At 38.6% G+C, this 25465-nt stretch overlaps 2 protein-coding genes across 2 annotated transcripts; one reads left to right on the plus strand and one right to left on the minus strand.

Annotated features, from left to right (window-relative positions):
* Positions 1 to 370: 370 nt before the first annotated feature.
* On the minus strand, positions 371 to 19680 carry LOC121961995 (equilibrative nucleoside transporter 2). Its single transcript, XM_042512155.2, has 13 exons — positions 19482 to 19680; positions 13215 to 13271; positions 12642 to 12723; positions 10887 to 11032; positions 10535 to 10674; positions 10316 to 10450; positions 10004 to 10101; positions 8698 to 8767; positions 8148 to 8341; positions 7951 to 8053; positions 7767 to 7852; positions 6280 to 6479; positions 371 to 4599 (listed from the first exon to the last, which is right to left on the minus strand). The coding sequence occupies exons 2-13, from the start codon at positions 13244 to 13246 to the stop codon at positions 4488 to 4490; spliced, it is 1398 nt and encodes a 465-aa protein (XP_042368089.1). The 5' UTR covers positions 13247 to 13271; positions 19482 to 19680; the 3' UTR covers positions 371 to 4487.
* A 2161-nt stretch (positions 19681 to 21841) lies between these two features.
* Positions 21842 to 25270, plus strand: LOC121965796 (uncharacterized). The gene is made up of 4 exons (XM_088073740.1): positions 21842 to 22714; positions 23413 to 23766; positions 23850 to 23972; positions 24089 to 25270. The coding sequence occupies exons 1-3, from the start codon at positions 22606 to 22608 to the stop codon at positions 23957 to 23959; spliced, it is 573 nt and encodes a 190-aa protein (XP_087929866.1). The 5' UTR covers positions 21842 to 22605; the 3' UTR covers positions 23960 to 23972; positions 24089 to 25270.
* The last annotated feature ends 195 nt before the right edge of the window (positions 25271 to 25465 follow it).

Here is a 25465-nt window from a genome sequence, read left to right on the forward strand (position 1 = left end):
GGGAATTTAATTTAACAGGTAGTGAGTAATTGACAGTTTGGATTCATGGTTTGCAGGTAAATAAGATCAAGTAAGTAAGACTGATTACTGAACTCAGTTTGCCAGAAATTTATCATGAATAAAAAAATCAGGACAATGGTTTCAACTCATATTTCAAAATAAAAGCACTGCTACTCAATACAGTGTCATCTAAGATCAACATATTAATCCTCTGTATTCAGGCAACCTTGTTCGCTGATTAACAGGGTAATTTAAGCCTAAATTAGTAAGGCCATGTTTGGGTACAAATATCCAGATTCTTCTCATACAAATAGTGATGCTGCCTCAAGTGAAAGTTTCATACAAATGAGCAATTCCAACAAACAACCAATTGAAACCATCCGTTTATTGACAGTCAAATCTACAAAGATACATTATGCACATGCATAGGCATGATTTCCCTTTACTCTAACTCAAGAGACAATCTGGTGGTTCAGTCAGGATCCTCTGTGTGTCTGTACGGAGCACAAATGAACTGCACATAATGGATAACCTGACATATTGATCCATATCATTAAAAAAAAACAGACGTTCTGAATGCATCCAACTCTTAATTTTGTTGCTAATGCTGAAGGATTTCCCGCTGCTATGTGCTCCATGTTGACACATCTGCAATTAGCAGCACTTACCACAAGGAGGCAGACAGTCACAGTTACAGTCAACACAACACAAAGCTTTTCATCATTTTTAAGGCTGATTATGACTCTTACATACTGTTATAAAACCTGCAAGTAAGTACTGTACACGGCCTGAGAACCACCCCAAAGAACTAAAAGTTCTTTATGCAATGCAAAAATTAAGTTTAGAAGCAGAAAGAAAATTTGAAATAAAGATTTTGAATTTTTTTGACCTGCAATGTTGTCCTAATCTTGAAGTATAACATGGAATGAAACATAAGGTCCTTCGTGTTAAATCACTGCATCATGGTCCCAGTTCTTCATTGTGTAGGAGCCTCCAACTGAAAATACATTGTTCAAGTGAGCATCAACTGCATTTGAACTTCTTGCTTGCGTTTGCCCATTTACACTGCCCTATTTTGTTTGCTGTACACCATTAACTCAAATATAAATGCATGCTTGTTCACTCCAGATTGATTATTCCTGCTGCATTTGAATGCAGCACAATAACATTTTAAAAATAACAAAGCTCCACTAATATTGCTCCCTTCATAAGCAGCAGCTGTCACAATAATTGACAAGTTGTCTCCATTTACACGCACATGACACCTCATACAGTAAACCAATTATTATAAGAAAAAAAGAACATTGGAAAAATGCATATAAATCAATGCTAACTGTATACTTAAAGGGACAGTTCAGATTTTTTGAAGTGGTGTTGTTTGAGGTACTTATCCATAGACTATGTACTTGCCTACAGTTGATGTCAGTCGGCACGCTCCTAATTTTGCAAAGGAGGTAGGAGTCCAACACAGCAGCTAAGCAATGTACTGCCGTGGATGGGGGCCAGCAATTAAACATAATTTAACCACCATAAAAAATACCCGGCTATAACAATCAATATTAGTTTAAGTGTGCGCTATATTAAGAGTACTTCAACTGCTTTACCTCAATGATAGAGATATTTTGGGGGGAACTGAAGCCGTCACATTAGACTCTATTGAGAATAACAGTGATTTAACGTTGTTTAACAAAGGAGCTGCTGGTCTACCACTACATCAATAAGTTATTTTGTTTATGTTATTGTGTGACTTTGGCGTTAAAATAGCTGAGTTCAGATTTACAACAGTCACACGAGAACACAAACTAACTAACTGATCGAGGCAGTGGTACACCCGTAGCTCCTGCGTTCAGCAAGCTAAAATTTATGCTTTCTTTCAGCTGAGTTTGGTGGCTTTGAAATGTGGAACTCAAGCTGTTAATATCTTCCCTTGGACTTTTTTCAAGTAGCTAAAATATGTTTTGTGGCAGACCACCATTCAAAGCAGTACATTGCTTAGCCTCCATTTATGCACTCCTAGCGCTTCTTTAAACAGGCAGCTTACTGACTGGCATCTGTATATAATACACTGACTACGGAAAAGTACGTCATACACCGTCACCTACAAAAAAGATCAGAAGTATCCCTTTGAGCAAAAAAGAAACTGTTACCGAAAAATTTCAGTCTACATAGATTGTGATACTGATCATGAACAAAGAAATCTACATCAAGCTTGAGCCATAAGTTAGTTCCTAACATGTCAAGATGTTTGTGCACTACAATGAAAAAACAATCTCAACAAAACTGAAATTATCTACATCATAGGCACAAAAAAATGCAATACTAATACTATTGAAAAGACCCACACAATATCTGTACAATGCATAGCCTCATTGAAGAAAACAATTCCTCTAACTTCCACATGATTCAATTGTTTTTTAATGGCTTACAGCATCTCTAGGTTGGTACATTTAGTGACAAAACAGTAGCTGCAGGCTGTTCTCAGGCTTAAGTTAAATATTTTAATTAGCTGACGGTAAATTTTCCTCTTGTATTGAGCCAGTATTGCATCATGGCTTCGGTGCCAGCCAGGTCCCATGTCAGTAGAAGAATGTGGTCATACTCATATAACCTGTTAACGTGAACTCTGGCATTCATTTCCTGTCAGTTGGTACTATCCTATGACCTCATACTGACTACATTTGCATGCACACTAATATTAAACCATTATTCTGATAATACTAACTCTGAATTTGATGCTTGTCATGTAAATTGCATAACATGTTTGTGTATTTTCCTAGTAAAACATGGGATTTCATGATATTATTGGGTTTTAGTAGCATTCTTTGGACATGTATAGGGCACATTTAGAGTATTCATATTTAAATGTATCCATATTCTGATAATATAAACATGTTTTGGAATGTTAATAAGAGTATGTATGGCTGCATGTAAGCTGTTAGTGAAGTATTCTTTTGATTAGCCATGTAAGAGCTCATTAGGAATATTGTCTTCTTCAGAATAAAAGCAAATACTGGAATATTTAGTGCATGAAAAGGTAGTCAGTGTCACACAACAACAGTCAGCTTTGATCAGCTTGAAGGTTTCCAGCAAAGGAACTGGAGCTGTCTTTTGACCAGCAGATGGCAGCAAAAGCATTGACGTTGCAGACACACAGCTGATGCTGCAGCTCTGTACTGCTGCACTGGAGAGGAGACTAGGTGGCCTACATACAAGAACAAAACTGGCAAAAAGTCCCATGAGGATGGATGAATTAGAAAACAATGGGCGACAGATGTGTTAAAGGTCCCCAAACTCTGCTACCAAGGAGCAAGACCCTCCAGACTGAAAGAGGTTTTGCATCTCTTTGTGGCAATTTTGTCAGTTTTTGTAGTCAGTTTGCACTCTTTCGATTTTGTTTTACAGTTCATTGTGGTAATTTTGAGCCTTTGTGATACATTTTTTACATGTTTTATGAGTTTTTGCTGCAATTGTGTGTCTTTGTGGTACATTTTGCATCCTTTCGCCATTGTTTTTATGGGTCTTTGTGATATATTTTGTAATATTTTGTCATTTCATGTATCTTTCTGGTAATTTTGTGACTGAAGTACATTTCGTATCCTTTTGTGGTTGTTTTACAGCTCTTTCTGATAATTTTGTGTGTGTTGTGGTAGTTTTGTGTGTCTACTTGGTGGATTTGCATCCCTTCGCGCTTGTTAAATGTCTCTTTAAGGCCATTTGTCCCTCTGTATGGTAATGTGATTGACATTCATGAAAGAAATGTTAACTCTCACTTAAACAGAGGCTCTGGGTCAAGGTCCCCCCTGGCTGCTTGGACTCCTCAGCCTGTGCCCTGCTGCCTGTTTCCTGATCCATACTTGCCCATGACCTTCTGTTGGTAATTTACAGTACAACATTTCAAAGAATGTTTTTCTTGTTCTACATCTTTAACATAGAGCTATTCCTTTACAAAATACAAAAAAATCCTGGGAGGAAAAGTACATCAAAAATATCTAAGGTATCAATCTAACACAAAAATAATCATTCAAGCCATCAATCAAATAAAAAAAATACAAGATGATGTTCTAAATCTACTTACAACAAACCTAAATTCAACATAAATAAACCTAAAAATGTAGAAACACAACTGTCGACGTAAAAAAAATCCAACAAAATCAATTGTATAAGCTGCAGAGGAAATCTTTTCCAGCATGTTAGCAGCAGGTAACACAACCAGAGTAACATACAGAATTTCCCTTGTTCTTACGTTCAAAGGGAACCATGTCAGTTTTTTTTTTTTTTTTACCTAAACCAGTTTCTCCAGCGTCATTCAGGGTGCTTGGTTGTCAAGGCTGTAACACACACACAGCACCTGACAGAAAAAAATGGAGAAAAAACGAGGAGGTCGTCCAGGAGGGGCAGACTGACAAAAAACACGTTGATCATATTTCCCCTCCGAGTGCGTGTGAAAATATTCTACAGTGTCTATGCAGTGCTGTATGTGTGTGTGACTAGACAAGGGCTCGGAGAGGGAAGGACAGGGCGGCTCCGATGGACAGACCCAGCGCTAAGAAGAAAGTCATCAGGGCTCCTGCAGTCTCTGCATCCTTAGGCTCCACCAACCTGACAAGAGAGTGCGAGGGAACAGGCGGTCAGCCGTGGAGGGTTTAGTCAAGCTCCACATTGGCGCTTTTGTTTAAGTCTCCCCCAGTGTTTGTGTCAAAGTTACGCAATGTTGCCATGGCGATCCAGCTAGGACAAGGAGTGATTTCGAACACACCTTGTTGCTGCGTTCAAGGACACTAAGAGATTCAATAGTCGGCTGCTGAATTACATTGTATTCGTGAGCTGTATGTTTAATGTTATATAATCCCCGTGATTTTAAAGGGGCAATTCAAAGTCAAAAATATATTTTTCCTCTAACCTGTAGTGCTATTTATCAGTCTAAACTGTTTTGGTGTGACTTGCTGAGGGTTGGGGATATCGGCCGGACAGACGTCTGCCTTCTCTCAAGTACAACAGAAGTAGATGGCACTCGACATGTGGTGCTCAAAGCACCAAAGAAATACAAGAGGAAAAACTCCTGTGCAGTGATACAGCCGGTGGGTGTAGTTCAGTAGTAAGAAAATAGTTCCTACATGAAACTACTCACAACAAGCTCTGTGGATTATCTTGAGTAATCGGGTTATGATTTCTGGAAAGAGATATTGCTATAAAAAAAATTATTTTACTTCTTTCTTTCAAATTAAACCTGACCTCCAGCTCATGTCATTTTTGTACTACTCTAGAGGCAGACGACTGTCCTTTTGTCAAAATTACGGCTGTTATTTGGAGGATACAGGAATGAGGAGGATTGTAATTTGATTTCATGCTGTGCTCCTCGTCCTGTATATGCTCTGTTAAGTTTTATACATGTTGTACACAATATTCTTGATAAAATAAATAAATAAATAAATAAATAAATAAATAATTTTATATATAATTTTTTATTTTTTGTCACTTTGAGCACGCGCAAGCTGAATGCCATGTGCCATACCTAGATTGATAAATAGCACTACAGATGAGAGGAAAAATATGTTTTTTTTGTATTCCTGTCCCTTTAATGAAACCAAAGCACTTTTGTATTGCACAGCATTTTTTCAACTATAGCCAAGTATATTAAAGTTAAAGTTTCGAATACTGATTTTCCTACAGTAAGATTTTTAACCAACTGGCCTGTTTTTATATACTAACTAGTAACCCTTTTCAAAATTGTTGTCATTTTATTAATTTGCCTGCTTCGAATCATTTTTTTATCAAACGTCCATGAGTTTTTCTATTGAGTGACACAGCATGAAGCTTTGGTTTGTGACAAAGCACAATACTGCTGTTTGTTTACAGCTGGAGGAGCTCACTGACCTTCACTGCTAAGAATGCCAGGCTCTGCTGGCGCTCTCTGATTAGTGCCTTCCTTCCTGGTATGATTTTTATCGACCATGTACGTGCTGGCGCAACTCAGATCTTTATCTGGCACTGTTTGTTTGTTTCCAACCAAAACAGCTCCTATTATGAATGTGTAATCTGTAGGTAGTTGTAAACCGAGATGTAAAATGTGGCAGTCGTCCTGAGAACAATAATATGTAGGCCAAAATTCAAATGCAACACAAAAATGTACATATTATGATAAAACAAATTATATAAAAACAGCTATGATAACAGCTTCAAAAGCTATCGAAGTCCTGCAGTTGTCATTTCAGAGTGATATTTATACATGTTTTTATCGCCACATTAATCAGCATCAGAGATGAACTTATTTGGACTCACTGTGGTGCGTAGGACATGGAGAGGCAGACGAAGTAGCCACTGGACACAGAGAAGAGAGCCATGATGATGGCGAAAGCGAAATCATTGCCGAAGTAGACGGGAAGGAAGTAGCGATTCTGGACATTACAGAGCATCAGCAGAGGGATGAAGATCACTCTGGAGACAACCAGCACCGGGAACAGGCGAGACTCCTTTTGAGGCTGCAGAGAAAACGAGGAGGACATATGGAGGGAGAGAGGGGAGTAAAAACATGCGGTGACATTGTGTAAAAAGAGGTGGAGTGTGAAGTGGATTTGGAACAGGTGAGGATATAAAACTAGAAACAAAGCCCTGTGTGCCACCTTGCAGCAAGGCATTCAAGGTGCACTTACACTTCATGTCTGTGAAAACATGGATGCTTCACACACACACACACACACACACACACACACACATCTTTATTATGGAAATGGACAGACAGACAGACAACCCAAAAACTTAATGCCTCCACAGGCACAAAAGGAACAAAGAGTAACAGAGGTGAAATAAAAAGAAGTGTTGGATCTTCCTAAATGTCTCTCGTAGAACACCTTACAGCAGGGCTCAGATTACAGGAGTCAAAATCCTAACCAACTTTCCGGATGTTCTTCCCTCTTATCGCAAACACACACACGACAAAATGTTAAGATTATTTTCCCTTAGTGGACATGAATGCACAACCTCAACTGATGATCTCAGGGGGAGCAGATATAAACAAAACGGTGACTGACGTGATGCAACAGCGTCCTGCAATAACGCTTTGCAGTGAGAAACACAAAAACAGAAAGCTACATGAGTCTGGATGAGACAATGGTCAACATGGATTGCCCATTCTTAAACCAGAACTAGAAGAGAGATTTTACCTGTCAGTTTTAATATCTGTCAACAGTAGTGTAATAGCTAATGTTAGCCTCAAAGGCAAGAACGTTGACTAATTCTTGGCAACATCATAAGCTGCTCCATACTGACGTAATCATCCAGATTGTAAATCCTTCATATCAAACCTGCTTGAAATTATTCGGGCACCCCGATGAGTCTGTGGGCAGTTCAGGAGGTTTAAGACTGGATTAGTAAACCTCTCACATTACAAGATAATCTGAGCCGAACATCTGTACCGACCAAAGTCCCAAACCGGATTCCTCCTCCAATTGTAGAGAAAGGTGATTCAGGGATAAATTGGGCCAAAACTCTTGTAATCTGAGCCCGGTTTAAGCCTAAACATTCCTGTTTGTACAACAGCAGATGATGTTGTAATTTAACACTAAACTGGAGGTTGGACAGAAGAGAAAGTGCAATCACAAAGGAATTCATTCTGTTATAATAAAGAACGAAAACTAGGAGACAACCAGTGAAGAGAGGTCACAAGCCAAACACACGGAGAACCACTATAGTAGATTGCGTCAATTTTATTCTGTTCCACAGAAGAAATGTATGGTTGCAATGTAGAAATGATCTTGACTGATACCTACCCAACGGATCAAGGTGGTGACTGTCCGGCCCAACCAGTCGTGGATGTTGAAAATCAGGAAGCAGCACACTGAGATAAAGAATCGCTCTGAGGAGAGAATGAACAGCAAGAAAAACATGAGACAGGAGGATTACAAAACCACTCCTCCAGATATCCAGTAAGAGCATGCTAAAGTGAGGTCATACCCCATTTTCCTGGGAATGAGCTCTTCACATCTGCAGTGACGGCGGGAAAGACGGACAGGGTGACTGTGAACACAAACGTCACGCAGAACGCCATCACCCAGATCTAGAAATGAAAGAAAAGACACATTTGCACATTTAATTATTTCATTTCACACATGTCATGTAGATGGAACAATGTTAGTGATCACTGGTGGCACCTTTTTGAAGACCTCTATGACTGAGGCCTTAGCTTGTCCCTTCTCCACTTGCTCCACCGACAGGAAGGCCTGCTTGGGCCCGTCTGGACTGGGGTCCACCTCGGTCTCAGCTGCACTGTCCCTCTCAGTTGTGCTGCTGCTCACCGTGCCGTTAGCGTGGCCGTTCAGCTTGCCGTTCTCCACTGTGCTGCTCTCTGTAAATGGATATATTCAGATTACTTGCACTGTCCCTTTTTTTCCCCTAGAAAACAGTGAAAATGGGTGTGTGTGGACCTCTTTGAGTCTAACAGGCTCTGTCTTTGTCTGGGCACTGCCAGCGCTCTAATTGGATAAACGGAGGGTCAACTCACTTAACGAGATAATGCTCCGCTGAATTTATTTGACTCAACCCGAGTCGGTGGAAAAGCAAACAGATGTGTTCTCACTGTTTGATGATCTCAGTTCTACCAGTGTTAAAGGGGTTCACAATTGGTGCCAACATGGAGATAAATGTCATAAATTCCATTAGTGTGAAAAAAAAAAAAGAGTGCGCCGAACCCAAAACTCCCACCTTTTAGTAGCTCGTCTGTGGTGCCTGCCTCGTACTTGCCGCTTTTGTTGAGGTAAAACTGGGCAAACTCCTGCGTGGAAAACACCAGACAACACAAATTAGGCCTTAAAAATTAAAATACAACCAAACCAAAACATGCATTATGCTGTTTGGCCGATACTTCTGTAGACAAGACTGGGATGGATTTTTAAAAGTATTAAAGTAGTAGTAGTAAAGTATTTTTCTTGTCAAACTAGTATATTTACAATTAATTACTGCATTTTTTACACTTTATCAAGCCCAAGCAAGAGGCACCTGTTTCACCTTTGAGCATTTGATCATCACAAAATTTGCTGAGGTTGCTATTTAGCTTCCATTTAAAAAAAAAAAATATGTGTGTCGACATGTTTTTCCAATGTTCAAAGTCCCACTATATTAGGCCAGCACCATCTTAAAGGGACAGATCACCTTAAAATTAAAAATAGATATTTTGCCTCTTACCTGTAGTGCTATTTGTATTTATAAGTCTAAATGGTTTTGGTGTGAGTTGCAGTGAGATATCAGCTGTAGAGATGTCTGCCCTCTCTCCAGTATAATGGAACTACATGGCACTCAGCTTGTGGTGCTCAAAGTGCCATTAAGTACATTTGTAAAACTCAGCAGCAAAGTCTCTTTTCAGAAATCACCACCCGGTTACTCAAGATAATAAACAGACCATCAGTGCACAGGAGGAAGTGTGCATCTACTCATGGAAGAGAGACTAATGCTCATGACAGCGTGACTTGTAAGCATGAATGCCGTCCTTCTTGGCTGAGCTGTAACATTAGTTAGCTCAGTGATGCTCGGTGAGCTCGGGTAGGTAAACTGTCCTTCTGCATAATGATACAGTTTGTGGGTGTAGTTCAGCAGAAAGAAAATAGCTCCTACGTTAAACTTCTCACAACAAGGTCTGTGGATTATCTTGAGTAACCGGGTCAAGGTTTCTGGAGAGAGACTTTGCTGTTGAGTGTTCAAATGCATTTTTTTGGCGCTCTGAGCACCACAAGCTGAGTGCCATCTAGCCATAAATAGCACTACAGGCAAGAGGGAAAATATATCATTTGGAATTTCGGGTGAACTGTCCCTTTAAGATAGTGGCACTGAATTTTGGGAAAAACTTGTAAGCACAGATTAAAATGTTTGATTTTGGGGTGAACCGTCTCTTTAAATAGCCTGATTTCATATCGATTCATGGTCAAGGGGTCAAACAAAGACATGACACCCTAGTTTATGAGAGGTTGAGTGCATTGTGGGTAATGTAGTCATGCAGAGCTGGGAGCTGACTGACCAGGCGGGGCAGCAGCAGGTAGCTGAAGAGTGTGACGAGCGTTCCCACACATGGCGTGATAAAGTAACCCAACGCCGCTGTCTCAGAGTCGACGTCGCCTGATGACAAACACACACTCATTAGGAATTCTGGGAGAGAAACCTAAAAGATAAATGAATGAAAACACGAGCTGTGTCTTTGAAACGGAACAGAGTGTGTTTTGTGGCATCATGCTGATTTGACTAGCTCGACATCCACTTTGAATGTCCTCTGTTACTAGGCAACTGGGGATTAGGCGCCTGTTAGGGCTCTGTGTGTATGTGGGTGGCTCACTGGCTATGGCTAGCAGCATGGCGATGGCGGCGAAGGTCCCGGCGAGGCCCTGGCCGCTCATGAAGATGGCGCTGTACTTCTGAGGCAGCTGACCCACCAAACCGAAGAGGCTGCCCTGCAGCACGGCGCCAAACGCTGAGGAGGAGAGGGAAATGTACTCTTAATCTCTTCTTCTTCTTTCAGGCTTTTACACACACTCAGCCACACTGACTGACTTACAGTTGATGAACCAGATAGTAGCCATGGTGACGGAGAAGAAGCGATCCTCCTCCATGGGCACTTTGACCAGCACGGCTGTGAGGATGAAGAGCAGCAGGATGAAAACCAGGCTACCTGCGATGCGCACTGCCTCTGATATCCTGCAACAACACACACTCACATCAGTCATTTAACCAAAAACACACCTAAAACTGGATACGACATACACCACAGAGGAATATTTTGGCACAAAAGAAGGTCATATACACAACTTTGTCATTTCTTCTACTGAACATAATGGGACCGCCGTCTGTTTGTGAATTATTGTTGCAAATATTGACCTCCTCTGACACTGATTGAGCCTGTCACTGACCTCTGGTAGAGGAAGGAGTTGAGCAGTGTGAACACCAGCAGGGGCAGCTGGGACAGCAGGGTCATCCAGTTGTTGAAGTAGTACTCCTTGCGCACCACCACTGTGCCGTTGCTCCATTCTGTCGTGTTCAGGCGACCTTGGAAATACTGCGAACCCGGATGAAACAAGGCAAATGTTGAATTATCACTGTCAAATGAACTGCAAACAAAAATCTTTACATGCAAACGTAAATGATTTTAGCCAACAATAGAAAAGAAGTCATTCACTTTGCAGCAATAATAAGGACTGTAATAAAATGAACAGACTGAAAACCTTCTCTTAAAAGATAAAACAAAGGTTGACAAATATTTCCTTTGAAAGACATAAGTTGCAAGTGAAAAAAAGGTAATAATTCGCAATATATCAGCAATACTCAGCATATCGCGACGTGTTTAAGATCATGTTGTAATGACTTTTTTATTGGGATAATATCATATCATGGAGCCTCTGGTGATTCCAACCCCTAAAATTAAAGTGTTGTTGATTCTAATGTTCACACATCTGCTTGACATTAATGTGAGATCCAATGAATTATTTTTAAAAAGAAGATGTTACCAATTATTTTGAGAGTTTAAAATGCGACGCAAGAGAAAAAACGATTAATATACACTTTAATACTAATTAAGGCCTTAATTTTTGGGGGATTTAATAAATTTAATGCCTATTTAAGGATCCACGGGAACGCAGTCAAATGTTTGTTCCTTTCAGCTCATTGTTTTGGTTTTATAGCCCTCAACTTTACCGTTCGAGCTCATTCTCGTTGCTCACAGCAGCCGTGTTTCCAGACACACGTCTCTAGCATGGCGGACATGGTGGAGCCAGACATTCCCCACATTCATTGTTGGGGGAAACCCAAACATGTGGATCACATGTTTGCATGTTCTTGTGAGGTGATCCACATGGTTACCTAAAGTCATATGATGGACTGTGTGGATTTATGGATCATTACACTTAGACTGCACAACACATCAAGTAATCACTTAAACCACTCGCTTCATAACACCAATTTGACTAATCCAGCCCATCATGTACACTTATGTTACATAGTACAGATTTGCAATCTAAATATTTTTTGTATTATATAAACAGCTTATTATCCGTAAGACCACTGTCATCCACCCAGCATGTGATTCTTTAAGAGGTTTAAGTAGTAACCCAACGGACAAACAATTTCACCCTCAGAGAAGTCACTTTAAAAACAGGCCTTTCCTGAGTTATGACTAGGATTGCTACCGTGGGAGATTTTCACAGCACGATAACGCCTGAAAATATCGCAGTTTCTCAGTATTAAATAATTATTGGTAGAGAAAAACAAGAACAACTCCAAGACACTCTCTTCAAAGAATTAAAATTAAGAAGTCAGCATGACTTACTGATGAAGGCTTGATGCTGAAACGCATTAAAGCTTGTTTTTAAAGGTTTGTATGACCATGCCGTGATATTAAAAGACATTTTAATTGTTTGAAGAGAGTGCTCGGGAGTTTTCCTTGATTTTCCTCTACCAATTTTTGAATCCCATCCCAAAGAGCACCTCAAATATACTCTTTTTTTTTGAGTCCAGGGAGCAGTCTTTTCTACAGTTATTAAATAATCATTATCAGACAGAATGACCCTCAAACATAATGCCAATGACAAAGCATAATAAAACATTTCAGCATATAATGCACAGGTAATGTATCAGTCCAACTGTCTTTGAGTAAATTGCAGTTCATTTACCAATGAGGCAGTCATGAAGAAGTTCCATGGTAGCAGCGTTCCCAGGCCCAGAATGAAGAAACAGACTCCCACCAAGCAGCCACTGCAGATGGAAATAAAGAGTGTTTTGTGAAAGATGCTTTACAGTACACAATAGGAATACTGCCGAACTGCCTATTTCATGTGTTGACAATCTATAACTACCACTATGTACAGCAGTTTCCCCAAACTGACGTCATATGCACAAAAGATCCATGTGCGTGTGAAAAGACGCACGTTATCCAGCACTATTCTTTGTAATCTAATCTCACGGATATCAGCCTCAATGTTTACTCATCACTCTCTCACAGCTGGAGCAGGGCCGTGTTAAGTTACTGCTAATGCAAACTCAACATGTCCCGCTGCCTCTGCTTCACTTAAAAGCATTCGACTGGTGACTAACAAGGTGGACTTTACTGCGCAGCAGCAGAGACAAGAAACACAAGATGTTTAAACTGTTATATCAGTGCAACAAAACAGTTTCAAAAACCACACAGAAACTGTGGTCGAGAGCAAAAAGTAGGAAGTGAGAGTTTCTTGATTCTAGAAACTCACCGGTCCTGAGGAGCATCTGTCCGTTCCTTCATCCTGATGTAGGAAGTTCTGGTGAAACTGCAACAGGAGAGAACAAAGGTCAGCCCCATCTTCGACAACAACAGAGCCTAGAGCGTAGTTTGTCTCCTGGATGCTCCTCTGTAAAGGTTGCACTACTTATAGATGTAGGAATTCATCGACATTCTGGCAAGAGGCTGCGAGAAGCTGGTAAGACGCTGTCAAAGACATGCTGCAGTGCAGATGTCAGATACGTGTCTGGGAATTATGGATGTTAACCTTTAAATTTCTAACAACTTGCAGTTTAATGTAATTGAGCCACTGAGCCACTGGGGAGCGTAATGTCCCAATCAGGGGTTCAACAGATTATCGGCCTGGCCAATTATTGGGGTCGATATTTGGCATTTTGCTATTATTATTTATTGATTTTTATTTAAATTTTCACTTGACTTTATAAAAAAAAGTTGCTGGTAACTTGCTGTAGATGATGTTGAAAGTTTCAGTTATGATTAAACATTTGCTAAAGGTTTTGTGTTGGAGTTGTTAAATATTGACAGAAAGATTTTCATTTTTACTGTAAATGCATATCAGTTATAGGTCCCTTTAAGAACTAATAACCTCTATCGGTATCGGCCCTGAAAAACCACTTTCTGTCGACCCCTAGTCCCAATCCAATAACCTGACTAAGTGCAGTCTCAAAAACTTTCCATTGAGTCGCTGGCACTGGGACCAGCACCCTGAGGCTGGGAACACACTGTTTCCCTGTTTAATGTGTATAGTAGTCATGAATTCGCACTCCCTAAGCAAACAGCAGCACTTAAAAGGTATCGATTTGCTCTCTGGCAAAACTCTTTCCCCACTCGCAGCACAGCAAAGGGCAGCGTAAAGCGTGGCTGCTTTGCTTGTTTTGACTTGTTGAGGCTGGATATACGATAGGGCTGGGCTCACGTTTGCCCTACTTTGGGAGTCCTCCTTCCTAAAATATGGCTCATAAACACGCAACAAATCTTAACACAGCTCCAAATCTCACAAACATAAAAAAGAATGTGTCGGCATTTTGCAGCTGTGGAGGAGGAAGTGGCCTGACTGAATATTCTTTCCACTGACTACTTTTTGCCCGAGGGTGTTTGGTTTCCACTTGTTTGTTAGCGTTTGGTCTACTTCCTTAAACCTGCCAACTGCCAACTCCTCCTGCCTAAAAACAAAAGCAGGTGTGACTCAGATGCTGACTGTAAACATGTAAATTACACAATTCAGTTTATTTCCCACCTTTTGTGTGTCCTTTGTTTTTCATGGATCACAGGGCTTGTACGCAATGTGGCCATCGTTGATAGCTGAGTTAAATTAATGTAGTGATACTCAACCTACAGCAGGCCAAATCTGGCCCCCGATACAGTGCCATTTTTTCTTAAAAAATAAAAATAAGGTGATTCACACTGAGAATTTTTGTACTTAAAAAACGATGCAAGAGTGCATAAAACAGCATCAAAATAGAGCTTGTTTATCAAAAACATGCCTGTGGCAGATCCCCTGCATTTCCCACAATCCTGCAAATTCCATGAAATCCAAGAAATGTCCTAAAATCCTGCAACATCCTGTAAATCCTAGAAATGTGCTTCAGACCTAGAAATGTCCTGAAATTCTACAATTGTCCTGAAGTTCAAGAAATGTCCTAAAAACTCAGAAATGTCCTGAAATCCTGGAAAAGTCCTAAAATCCTAGAGACATGCCAAAATCCTACAAATGTCCTGAAATCCAAGAAATATCCTAAAATCATAGAAACATCTTGAAATCCTAGAAACATCCCCAAAACTTAGCAACATCCTAAAATCCTAGAAAAGTCCTAAAATGCCAGAAATATCTTAAAATCCTACAAACATCCGAAAATCCTATTAATATCCAAAAATCCTTAAAATGTCCTAAAATCCTAAACACATCCTTAAGTCCTAGAAATGCCCTAAAATCTTAGAAATATCCTAAAATCCTAAAAACATCCTAAAATCCTAGAAAAGTCCTAAAATGCCAGAAATATCTTAAAATCCTACAATGTCTTAAAACCCTTGAAATGTCCCAAAATCCAAGAACTATTCTAATTTCCTTCTATGTCCTACAGTCCTATAAAAATTCTAAAGTCCTGTCTAAAATGTACTAAAAATCAGAGAAACATCCGAAAATCCTATTAATATCCAAAAATCCTTAAAATGTCCTAAAATCCTAGACACATCCTTAAGTCCTAGAAATGCCCTAAAATCTTAGAAATATCCTAAAATCCTTGAAATGTCCGAAAATCCTAAAAACGTCCTAAAATCCTAGAAATATGTTAAAATCCTATTTTAGAAATGCGTATGGGCCACCTGGCCTCCTTTTATTTTGGAAAAAGTGGCCCCAAGTAAAGTTAGTTGTGTATCCCTGATTTAAAGCCTGTTTTCTCCCTGGTTAGATGGTTGGCTGCCTCTCAGTGAGACCGGACGAGGTTTTTAAAGCCTGCCAGCCAGTAATTCAGCTCGGTCAAAAGTCATTACAGTCTACCTAGAAAGCTACAAAATTTTAGGCAGCTGAGCAGAACTAATTAGAGCCTGCTGGTAAATCATGGACAAAGTGATGTTGACATGCACGTTATTAAAATGTCAAGGTGTTCTACTTCATCAAACATATCATGAAAGAGAGTAACAGACAGGATGGGAGGGGAAAGACTCCAATGGTCACACACTGTGCTTGGTTAGCGGTTACAATTTAATTAAAACTGACTGCCTGCTGCTTCAAAGCTTTCCGAATTTGTTCCTCGGACTAAAATGAGTCTGTGTTATGGACAAAACACTTAATATCTAACTGATAGAGGCCAGTCAAACAATTATCAGTGGTCTGGTTTCTGTGTGATCATAATAAGGACACACAGAAGTCAACAAGGCAAGTGCCCAAGGGGGCCATCTAAGGTCAGAGCTCAAAAAGACATAACAGAGTCACAAAGGTGTCAACAGGGCTGTCAGCTGCTTCAGTCTCGCTGTGAGCCCTGATAAACAGTTTGTTTCAGCTCACAAAAAGTGGAACCGTGCAGCCGATTCTGAAAACTTAGGAGCAAGACTCCAGAGTGATAAACTCCAAGTGCAATTCAGGGTTTCCGAGTTCATTTGTGGCGGTTTTGGCAAAGATCGAAAAACAAATAGAACTCCTAAAAGTTCACGCTAACGATGGCTCTTTAACAGAAATGCGTCTGTGTCTATTTGCTACATAATGAACACATTAAGTTTTATAAGTGCAGACTATCTGCACAAACAAATATGCTTTGTTAACTGACACTGATACAATGATTCTGTCAATGCAATATTCACTGTATATGATAAAATCAGAAAAAAAACCCTAAACTTTATTTTAAAAAAGGAGAAAAGAACAATATTGTGACACTGTTTCAATACCACAGATACCACAGGTTTGCAGAGCCTGGCTGTTCAGTTCCTACGAAGACGCTTGATCAAGACATAAGAAGGTGTGGAGGATAAACAGCCACCAGAACAAAAGGCTGAAACCGATCTGCTCCGGTCCGCGGGACACTAAAACAATACTTGTGTTTGTCATTTAGGAAAAACGGTCATTCATCTCCAGACAGTCAACTATTAAGATGCAGGGGAACAACACGCAGAGCGCAGAAAGGATCTGAAACTAATGTCTGTGAGTCAATAATACAATCTGAGAGTCAGACCTAAAAACAAACATATTCAAATTAGAGTACTGAAGTTATGAATCACATTATGGGAAACAAAAATCCAGATTTGTTCGTTAAAGGAGTAGTGTGTAGGATCTAGCAGTAAAAAAAAAAACCAAGCAGATTATAACCAGCTGAAACTTCTCCCATGTGCCAAGTGTGAGCTCCCAGTTAGAATTCCTTTAGTGTTCATTGTTCAGGAGGTTTTAACCGGGAGCTGGATTATCCTCAGAGGTCTCCTCCTCTCCACAAAAATGGACCAGGTGATTTAAAGCAGTAAAAACACTGAATAAAGCAGTTTCTAGTTCAAAACAGTGTTTCTCCTACACTGTCTGGCATGTCAGGGAAAGGCCGCTTGCACCTGCTAATGTTTACTCGCCTTTTTACTTTGAGAACTTAACATCCAGATGTTCAGGAGGTTTTTACCAGGAGCCAAATCATCCAGAGAGGTGGCTTCATCTCAAAAACCAACAGACCGCGTAATTTAAACTGAAAAAACACTGAAGTGATAAAGCCCTGAGCATTTTCACTGTAATTTATTTATCTTTTTTTTGTGTGTGTGTGAAGTGAATACGCAAAAAACAGGGATGGCCCAATCTAGAGCCAGTATTTGTGTACACTCTGGACAACTGTAGAAACATGATGGTACAACAAGGTGGACTAAGGACATGGACCTGTTCAACATGTAGACATAAACTGCTCATACTAAGGTTGCAAAAATAGAAGGATTGTTATTTTCAGGTGATCATACACTAAAGAAAACATACTTATTACATTATATTCCATTCCTGCCAAAATATCCCCCAAATTCTACATACTGGATCTTTGAGAGGACGTGGTGGAAGAAATAATTATAATACATGAGAACAAATCTAAGTCTCTGGACTTCAGTTTAGGAACTACTGGATTAGTTTTATTTCTGCTATCTGCAGTTTAGTTCCTCACGTTGCCTATAACCCTTAAAAAGGTGTCAGGTAAACCCTAGATGCTGTTTCACTGAGTCATAGGAGATTATTGTTCCGTACAGTAAACCTGAGTCACAGTGACTGAGTATGATCATCAGAGGGCAGGGGCCATGATGCAATCAACAACAGGAAAACAGACACACTATAAGGGACTTGTATTTGTGAGCAGAGAGGGGACTATTTTTTCAGCACAGAGAAGGGAGTGGTGTTGTTTGATTTGGCTTTGCCACGAGTAATTCAACTTTAAATGGTCTTATTTTTTTGTATTGTTTAAAATGCCCGCAGAATGTGGATTTAAAAGGCATCTTTTTCTTAAATTAATCTCCAATTTGCACCATACTGTAATCTATTTTTGTTATATTTTGCACCACACTGTTATCTATTTTTTCCTTTTTACATTTGTACACTAATGTAATCTATTTTTTGTGACATTTTGCACCTTACAGTTAGCTGTTTTTGTTATATTTTGCACCTTACTATTAGCTGTTTTTGTTATATTTTGCACCTTACAGTTAGCGTTTTTTTTTTTTATATTTTACACCTTACTATTAGCTATTTTAGTTAGATTTTGCACCTTACTGTAAGCTATTTTTTGTTATATTTTGCCCCTTACTGTAAGCTATTTTTTGTTATATTTTGCCCCTTACTGTAAGCTATTTTTTAATATTTCTTCACCTCACTGTTAGCTATTTTGTTATATTTCAGACCTTACTATTTGTTTTTTTGTTTTGCACCTTACTATTGACTATTTTTTATTATATTTTACACCTTACTATTTGCCAGTTCTGTTATCTAGTTCTATATTTAGTTTATATTTGTAATACATTGTATTCTATATTTGCTTTGAATTTCCTTTTCTGCTATGTAACTCTAGTCATTGTATATAGCTTGCTTTGTATTTGCACTGCTTTAATTTTACAATGCATTTCCTGTTTCAATCCTATCTTATTAATCATAACCAAAAACTGAAATATTGTTGTTTATGTTGGAGAGAGGGTCATGCATCTTCCCCCGGTCACTCAAGAAAGGCTCAAGCTAAAATATTTGTAGCCCAGGGGAGGATCATGATACAAAAAGCACATCCCAGCCACCCCCTACTCTGATAAATAAAGAACAGTCCCTAAGATAATAAACGGTCTCACTCTATAGTAGCTCAGTAACTGTAACTGGAGACTTAAAACAGACTTACATCATGACTGAATATGAATGGTTAAATCATATTTAAAAAGCTATTCCCCAACAATAGCGTCTTAATTGAACACGGCTAAATAAACACCTGTTTCTTTCCACGAAGGAACAGAAAAGAGCCGAAGATACACAAAAAGTAGTGATTTAAATTCGCAATAACACATTATTTCTCCTATTAAAAAGCACTATAGGTAAACTACGTTGTAGTGTGGTAGTTTATACTCAGTCTGACATCCAAATTTGAAGTAACAGAGGAGGAAACAACAGCCGTATTGTCGCCTCATCACCCAGCCGACAGTGAAACAACACGCTTTCTTAGAAGATGTCGAAAATACCATTTCGTTAAAAAAACAACCGACCAACACTACCGTCTGTTAACACAACGTTAGTGCTGGCTAACGTGACAGAGACGCTCACCTTGGAAAAAGCTGCTGGTTTTCTCACTGTATTTTCATAGTGTCCCTGCGGTGAATTCAAGCATTTGACACATCCAAACAGGTCCGAAATTCAGCAGGAATGAAATTAACAGCTAGATGTATCCGTCGCTCATACACGTGGCGGGAATGTACAAATGGCCACGGTAGTTTATAAACCACCTCGGTGAGCTGTTTTTTTTTTTTTTTTTTTTACGTAGCGTCTCTCGTCATTGACGCAAAGCTACAGCAGCTTATAGCGGCTTCCCCAAAACCAGCACAGCACTTCCGGTGTCGTTAAATCTTGTGCTTTGTTATTCGCGGGCATTTCACAGCAGATTGGCGGCCAAAACTGTATCACATCAGTCCACACAGAGATTACAGTATGTTGTGTGTAAATGTTACACTGTAACTGTTTTTGATTGGTTGGATGGACAAAAACAGAATTTGTACAATTTTGTTTTTTGTTCTTTTCTTTTTGTATCTTTTGTTCATTTAGGATCATATCTATTTATGATATCTTGTAACTTATTCATTCATTTTATAGCGGATGCCTGATGGAAAAAATCCAGACAAGGTAATATTTGACAGTGTATACTAAATATTCAGAGTTTCAGCCATAAGAAAGTTACTGTGTTGACATTAGTTTGATAATTTAATGGTTTGTAAGCTGCAACTCAGCTTTGCAGGGATGTAAAGAAATATATTTACAGTTCTGAGGAAGGCTGCTTCACTCCAATAGTTCCACTGTTTAACACAAAAGTGATGATGATGATGATGATGATGATGATTATTACATATCGTAGGTGATACAATACATTTGCCCATATGGTTTTCCTGTTTTTAATTTTTTAAAACTCTCTCTCTCTCTATATATATATATATATATATATATATATATATATATATGTTTTTTCTTTGCTCTCTCCACAATAAAGTTATACTGGTTAAGATTTTCAAGGAATCAAACCCTGTTCTTTCTATTTATGTGAAAAAGCTCGGTATTATTATTATGACTGTTCCAATACCACAATTCTTTATTTATTTTAATGCCATCACTTTTTATTTCCTGTTTATAATTATTAGTATTATTAATATTATTATTATTAGTCAGTTTTTTGTTAGGCAGGCCATCTTTACTGTACTATATAATCAGGGTGATGATGGTTTAGTCCTATATATATATTGATGTTTCTTTTTTCCTTTCCTTTTCAGTTTCTGTAATTATACATTTCCATCAACAAATCCTCTTTTTACAGTGTTTTCTTCTCTCCTTTTGCATCTTTCATTTATATATTTTGTTTTGCCAAGTACTCTCCCTTGCTGACTTTGAACAGCATCCTTTGTCACCACTCTTTACCTACACAGTGTTTTAAAAGACTCAAGAGAAGTCAGATTGGTCACAGTTGTCTGTCAGAGATGATGACAAGCAAGTGTTTGTGATGCTACTACTGAAATATTGTTTTTTTATGCCCTCCGCTGGTTCAATGTGGGAACTGAACTCTCAGTAACATGAACCGTGAGTTGGGCCAATCTGTGCTTCCTGTTTCTCACTGGAAACTGGGGCAGCTGTAAAAATATGTGCAAAAATGGTCTCCACACTATACACTGATTTAATAATAAGATATATTCCTGTGCAGAATTCTGTATATTAAATAATCAGATGTAACAAACCAAAATCTGACACGAAGTGTCAATATAGTGTACATTGACACACAGAATATAGTGAAAGGAACAACAAGAGCAAACAGAATAAAGTTTATCTGTAAATAAGTACAAAATGAATTGTTTGTTCACTTGTTTGCTGTCACAAACAGGAAAAGGTCTGGGCTGCTGGCTATATCAGTTTCTAAAATTAAGTGGTTTGTGGCTAAGAGTCTTCCTGTTTTTCTGATGCCTTACTGCATGTCCATAGAAGTGCACACGCCTGCTTATGACACATAGACATAATAGAAATTGCAGCATAAAGCAGGCTGAGTGTACAGTCTATTTAAAAAAGACTTTATCTTGTACATAAACAAAAATTCCATTGATTTCTATCACCATTGCATGCTTCCTCAGTGTCCAAAGATTGCTTGTTCAGTACCCCAATAACAGTGCCATGCTTAACTGCCTCTGAGCAAGGGAAACTAAAACATATATTTATATCAAAATGAGCAACCACTACTTAAAATGCAGACATTGATTAACTGTTATTTAATGTATTATTTCAATATACTGTACAAAATCTGCCCTAAATGTTGCAATAGAACAGTAGTTCACATTGTGCACTTACATTATGAAACACTTTAAAATGCCTTTATAACACATTAATTTCACATGGTAGTTTTAAAATTATATGTCAAATAATAATATGTAAAAAAAAAAAAAAGAAATATGTCGCTATACAAATTAAGAGTAGACACGATACGACAACAAAAAAAATGTTTTTCTTAATTTCCCTCTCCACAGTGAGGTTTCATTTTTTAGGATTTTTGTTTTATTAAAATAAATAGACTGGTTTAATTTTTTTAAACTGGCCTATTTGTGACCAGCAATAGCTATTAAATTTACTTACATTTTGTAAGTACCTCTCTATGTAGTAGCTGTTGTTTTTTTTTTTGTTTGTTTTTTGTTTTTTTGCCAGTGGCGGGGTCCACCAAATACAAACTGGATTAAAATGACCAAAACAATAGGCTGAAAAGTGCTAAAATGCTAAATTGAGATAAGAGGAATTAGAGGTGATATTCCCATGTGTCACTACGAGGTACTGCTTTTCAGATGACACGTTGTCATTTCATAAGTTGCTTTGATAAAATAACTTTTTTGTTATTTGGTTATTTTCATACACTATCTTTAGAAACTTTGAGAGATGGAGTAAAATGCTACCGGTGTGAACCTTAAGTCTTTGTTATTCATGATATTAATAGATGTGAATGATATTAATAGATACGTTTTTAAATATTAAGGGACTAGTTTAGTTTTTAAATGAGGGCTGTAGTTAGAGTCACAGCGGATGCTAAACGTTATGGTTAAAAACAGACTATTCACATATCATGAGATTGCCAGGAAGGTACCATTGTGTATGTGTGTGTGTCTGTGTGTGTGCGTGCGTGTGCGTGCATGCATGCATGTGTGTTTGAAGTTCAATGCTTTTAAGAGATGAGTGTCAGTATTTAGTGGTGAATTGGTGTGAAGAGATGAAGCTTCTTCTGAGCAGTCTGTTACTCGCCTCTCTCCGTGCCCGCTCATCTTGGTGTAAGTAAAAATACAATAATGACATTTTTATAACTGCTTAAAGCTACAAAATCAGTATGTCATTACAGCATAGTATCAGTAATTTCAAACAGAGTCATTACATTTTAGCAAAACAATGTTATGGTTTTGGGGAAATGAAAAACGGATGATATTGTAACAATGGATTGGGTAGTAATGATTGTAAAAGGATATGTTATTTCAAAACGCATCAATGATGGAAGGAGTGCTCAAATCTTTTACAGAAGTAAAAGTAGTAGTAGTAGTAGGGCGACATGGGTTTCCTATATTTTTGTTTTATTCTGTAAATCTTTTAAAGCATTTTGTGCTGTAGCTTGAAATGTGCTATATAAATAAAGATGATGATGATCATCATAACAAACAAAGGGTGTCCACAGAGTAACAACTACTAAAAGTTAATTTATTAAGGAAACGCAAATTAAGAAAACCACTATGTGTGGGGTCCCATACCCTAACAAAACTAGGATTGAGACATGGTCAATTAGACTCCTAATTCTCTCAATGAGGCTGTCACTTGTGATGAATTACAGAATTGTGTGTCACTGTCTCTTCATAGGTGTCCCATCAGACACAAACTAAAGCAAAAACTAACTACTTCATTTAGCTTCTGGTTTAACGCCTGAAATGATGCATTAATGTGGTGATGAACTACTAAATTATGTGTCACTGTCTCTTCATAGGTGTTTCATCCACGGGCACACTTGTTACCCAGAGTCCTGATGTCTCTGTCATGGAGGGGGACACAGTAAACATAACCTGCTGCTGGACAGGAGTAACAAGACTGAGAGTTACCTGGCTGAAAAGGGAAACAGATAGTAAGACTGGGAATTCCTCCCTCAAAAATTGCTCTCAAGGATCTCTGATACAGACATCTAACTGCTCATACTTAACCGTTGTGAATGTCACAACAGAGGATTCAGGGAGATACATCTGTAAGGTGTCTGTGGAGATACCATTTTTTGCCGAGGTTGAAGGAAACGGTACTGTCATCACAGTTACGGACAGAAGCAACACGAAGGATGACACAGCAGGAGGTAAGTGACAGCTGCCCCCCAAAAATTTGGATAGCATATTGTAGATGTAATCTAAGCATGTTGCCTCTGTGGGTTAATTTCAGATTCTCGTGGAAGTGTGGAGGAAGTGTTCATTACTGTCCTGAGGTACCTGTGCATTCTTGCCCTCGTCATAACTGTCTTCTGCATCAACAAGTTAACAAGCAAATCTTAGCAACACACACCAGGTACAATATCCCTTACATTCAATTATGATGATATTGGTGTTAATCTCAAGCATTAGCAGCATACACAGCATGTGACCGTACATTATAACTAACCGATCAGTGCGTTCATGTCTCAGCTGCTCCAGGAAATGAGCTCACTTCAGTCAAAAGAACCAACGAAGAAGAAGAGGCGAGAGATGAGAGGGAAATGGAAACAGAGTGAAAATAAAAAAGGATGACTGAATTGTCTTGATTGGGACACAAAGTCAACATGTGTCAGCCATGGACGGATTATGAGACAATGGGCCCCAGGGCACAGACATGCAAATGGCCCCGCCATCTCTTATCTCTTATCATCTTGTCTGTCTCTGTCGCTTTGTAGTAATTTGTGTCTCCTTGTGGTTGTTTTTTGCCTTTTTGTAGTTTTTCTGGAAGCATCTCTTTGAGGCAATTTTAGTCATTTTATGTCTCTGTGTTTTTTTGTTGTTTTTTTTTGTTGGGGAAGGGCGGGGGTGTCTCACTGAAGTAATTGTGGGTCTTTTTTGGTCATTTTGTGTCTCTGCAGTCATTTTGTGTCTCACTGTGTTTGTCTTGTGTCTTTTTAAGTTGTTTTGAGTCTGAGGTAATCCTGTCTTTTTTAGTCACTGTGTCTCTTTGTTGTCAACTTGTGTCCCCTTGTGTTTTTTTTGTATGCCCTTGAAGTTGTGTTGTTTCTCTTTGTGATTGTTTTGTCTGTTTTGCAGTTATTTTGTGTCTCTCTGAAGTTCCTTTGTTTCTCTTTGTTTTCATTTTGAACCTTTTGCTGGTCAGTACAAGAATATATTTGAGTGAAAGCTAGGGGGCGCCATGACACTTTGGGCCCATGTAAATAATCCAGTCATGGTGTCAGCTTTTATGACTAATGATTTATATAAAAGAAGCAGCTATAACATTATGCAAATATGCACTGAAATGTATCTTGATGTTTTATTTACATAGTCAAGGAGTCTAGTCAGCTGCCTACATTTCCTTTGATTACAGCTGTCCTCTTTGATTTATGGCGATAAAACAATGTTAAAATTGTTACTGGACAGCATAATTTTCCTCCTAATTTAAATAGGGGCTTTTGTAAAAGCAAAGCTGCAGCAATTTGGGACAATTTATGAATTGATGCAAAGAGCAATGGATAAAATGGTTAAACATCTTTTAAAAAATATATGCAATATTTCTATTGTAGCTTTTTCTATTCTATATTTATGTTTTATGTCTATGTACCAAAACACCGAAGCAAATTCCTTGTGTGTGAAAACCTGCTAGACAATAAACATATTCTGATTCTAGTTCAGGTGAATTAGAGTCCTTTTGTAAAGAATTTAGACTTTAGTGGCTTCTAGTGGTGATACTTATGATATACACTATCACAAGTTTCTCAGCCCCCTGGTCAAAGACGAATACACACAGCACTCTGTTTCACTAAAAACAGGTAAACTGTACCAATTTCCACCAAGATTCCCTTCAATTTCTGCAAACAAAAT

Source organism: Plectropomus leopardus, chromosome 23 (assembly GCF_026936395.1).
Source record: "Plectropomus leopardus strain MGB_pleo_1.0 chromosome 23, ASM2693639v1, whole genome shotgun sequence".
Taxonomy (NCBI): domain Eukaryota; kingdom Metazoa; phylum Chordata; class Actinopteri; order Perciformes; family Serranidae; genus Plectropomus; species Plectropomus leopardus.

Coding starts and splice junctions, on each gene's coding strand:
- LOC121965796 (XM_088073740.1), top strand. CDS start 22,606: ATGCTTTTAAGAGATGAGTGTCAGTATTTAGTGGTGAATTGGTGTGAA. Junction 22,715..23,412: donor CCGTGCCCGCTCATCTTGGT/GTAAGTAAAAAT, acceptor GTCTCTTCATAG/GTGTTTCATCCACGGGCACA. Junction 23,767..23,849: donor GAAGGATGACACAGCAGGAG/GTAAGTGACAGC, acceptor GGTTAATTTCAG/ATTCTCGTGGAAGTGTGGAG.
- LOC121961995 (XM_042512155.2), bottom strand. CDS start 13,246: ATGAAGGAACGGACAGATGCTCCTCAGGACCG. Junction 8,768..10,003: donor ACCTGCTGCTGCCCCGCCTG/GTCAGTCAGCTC, acceptor TTTTCCACGCAG/GAGTTTGCCCAGTTTTACCT. Junction 8,342..8,697: donor CACAGACGAGCTACTAAAAG/GTGGGAGTTTTG, acceptor ATCCATTTACAG/AGAGCAGCACAGTGGAGAAC.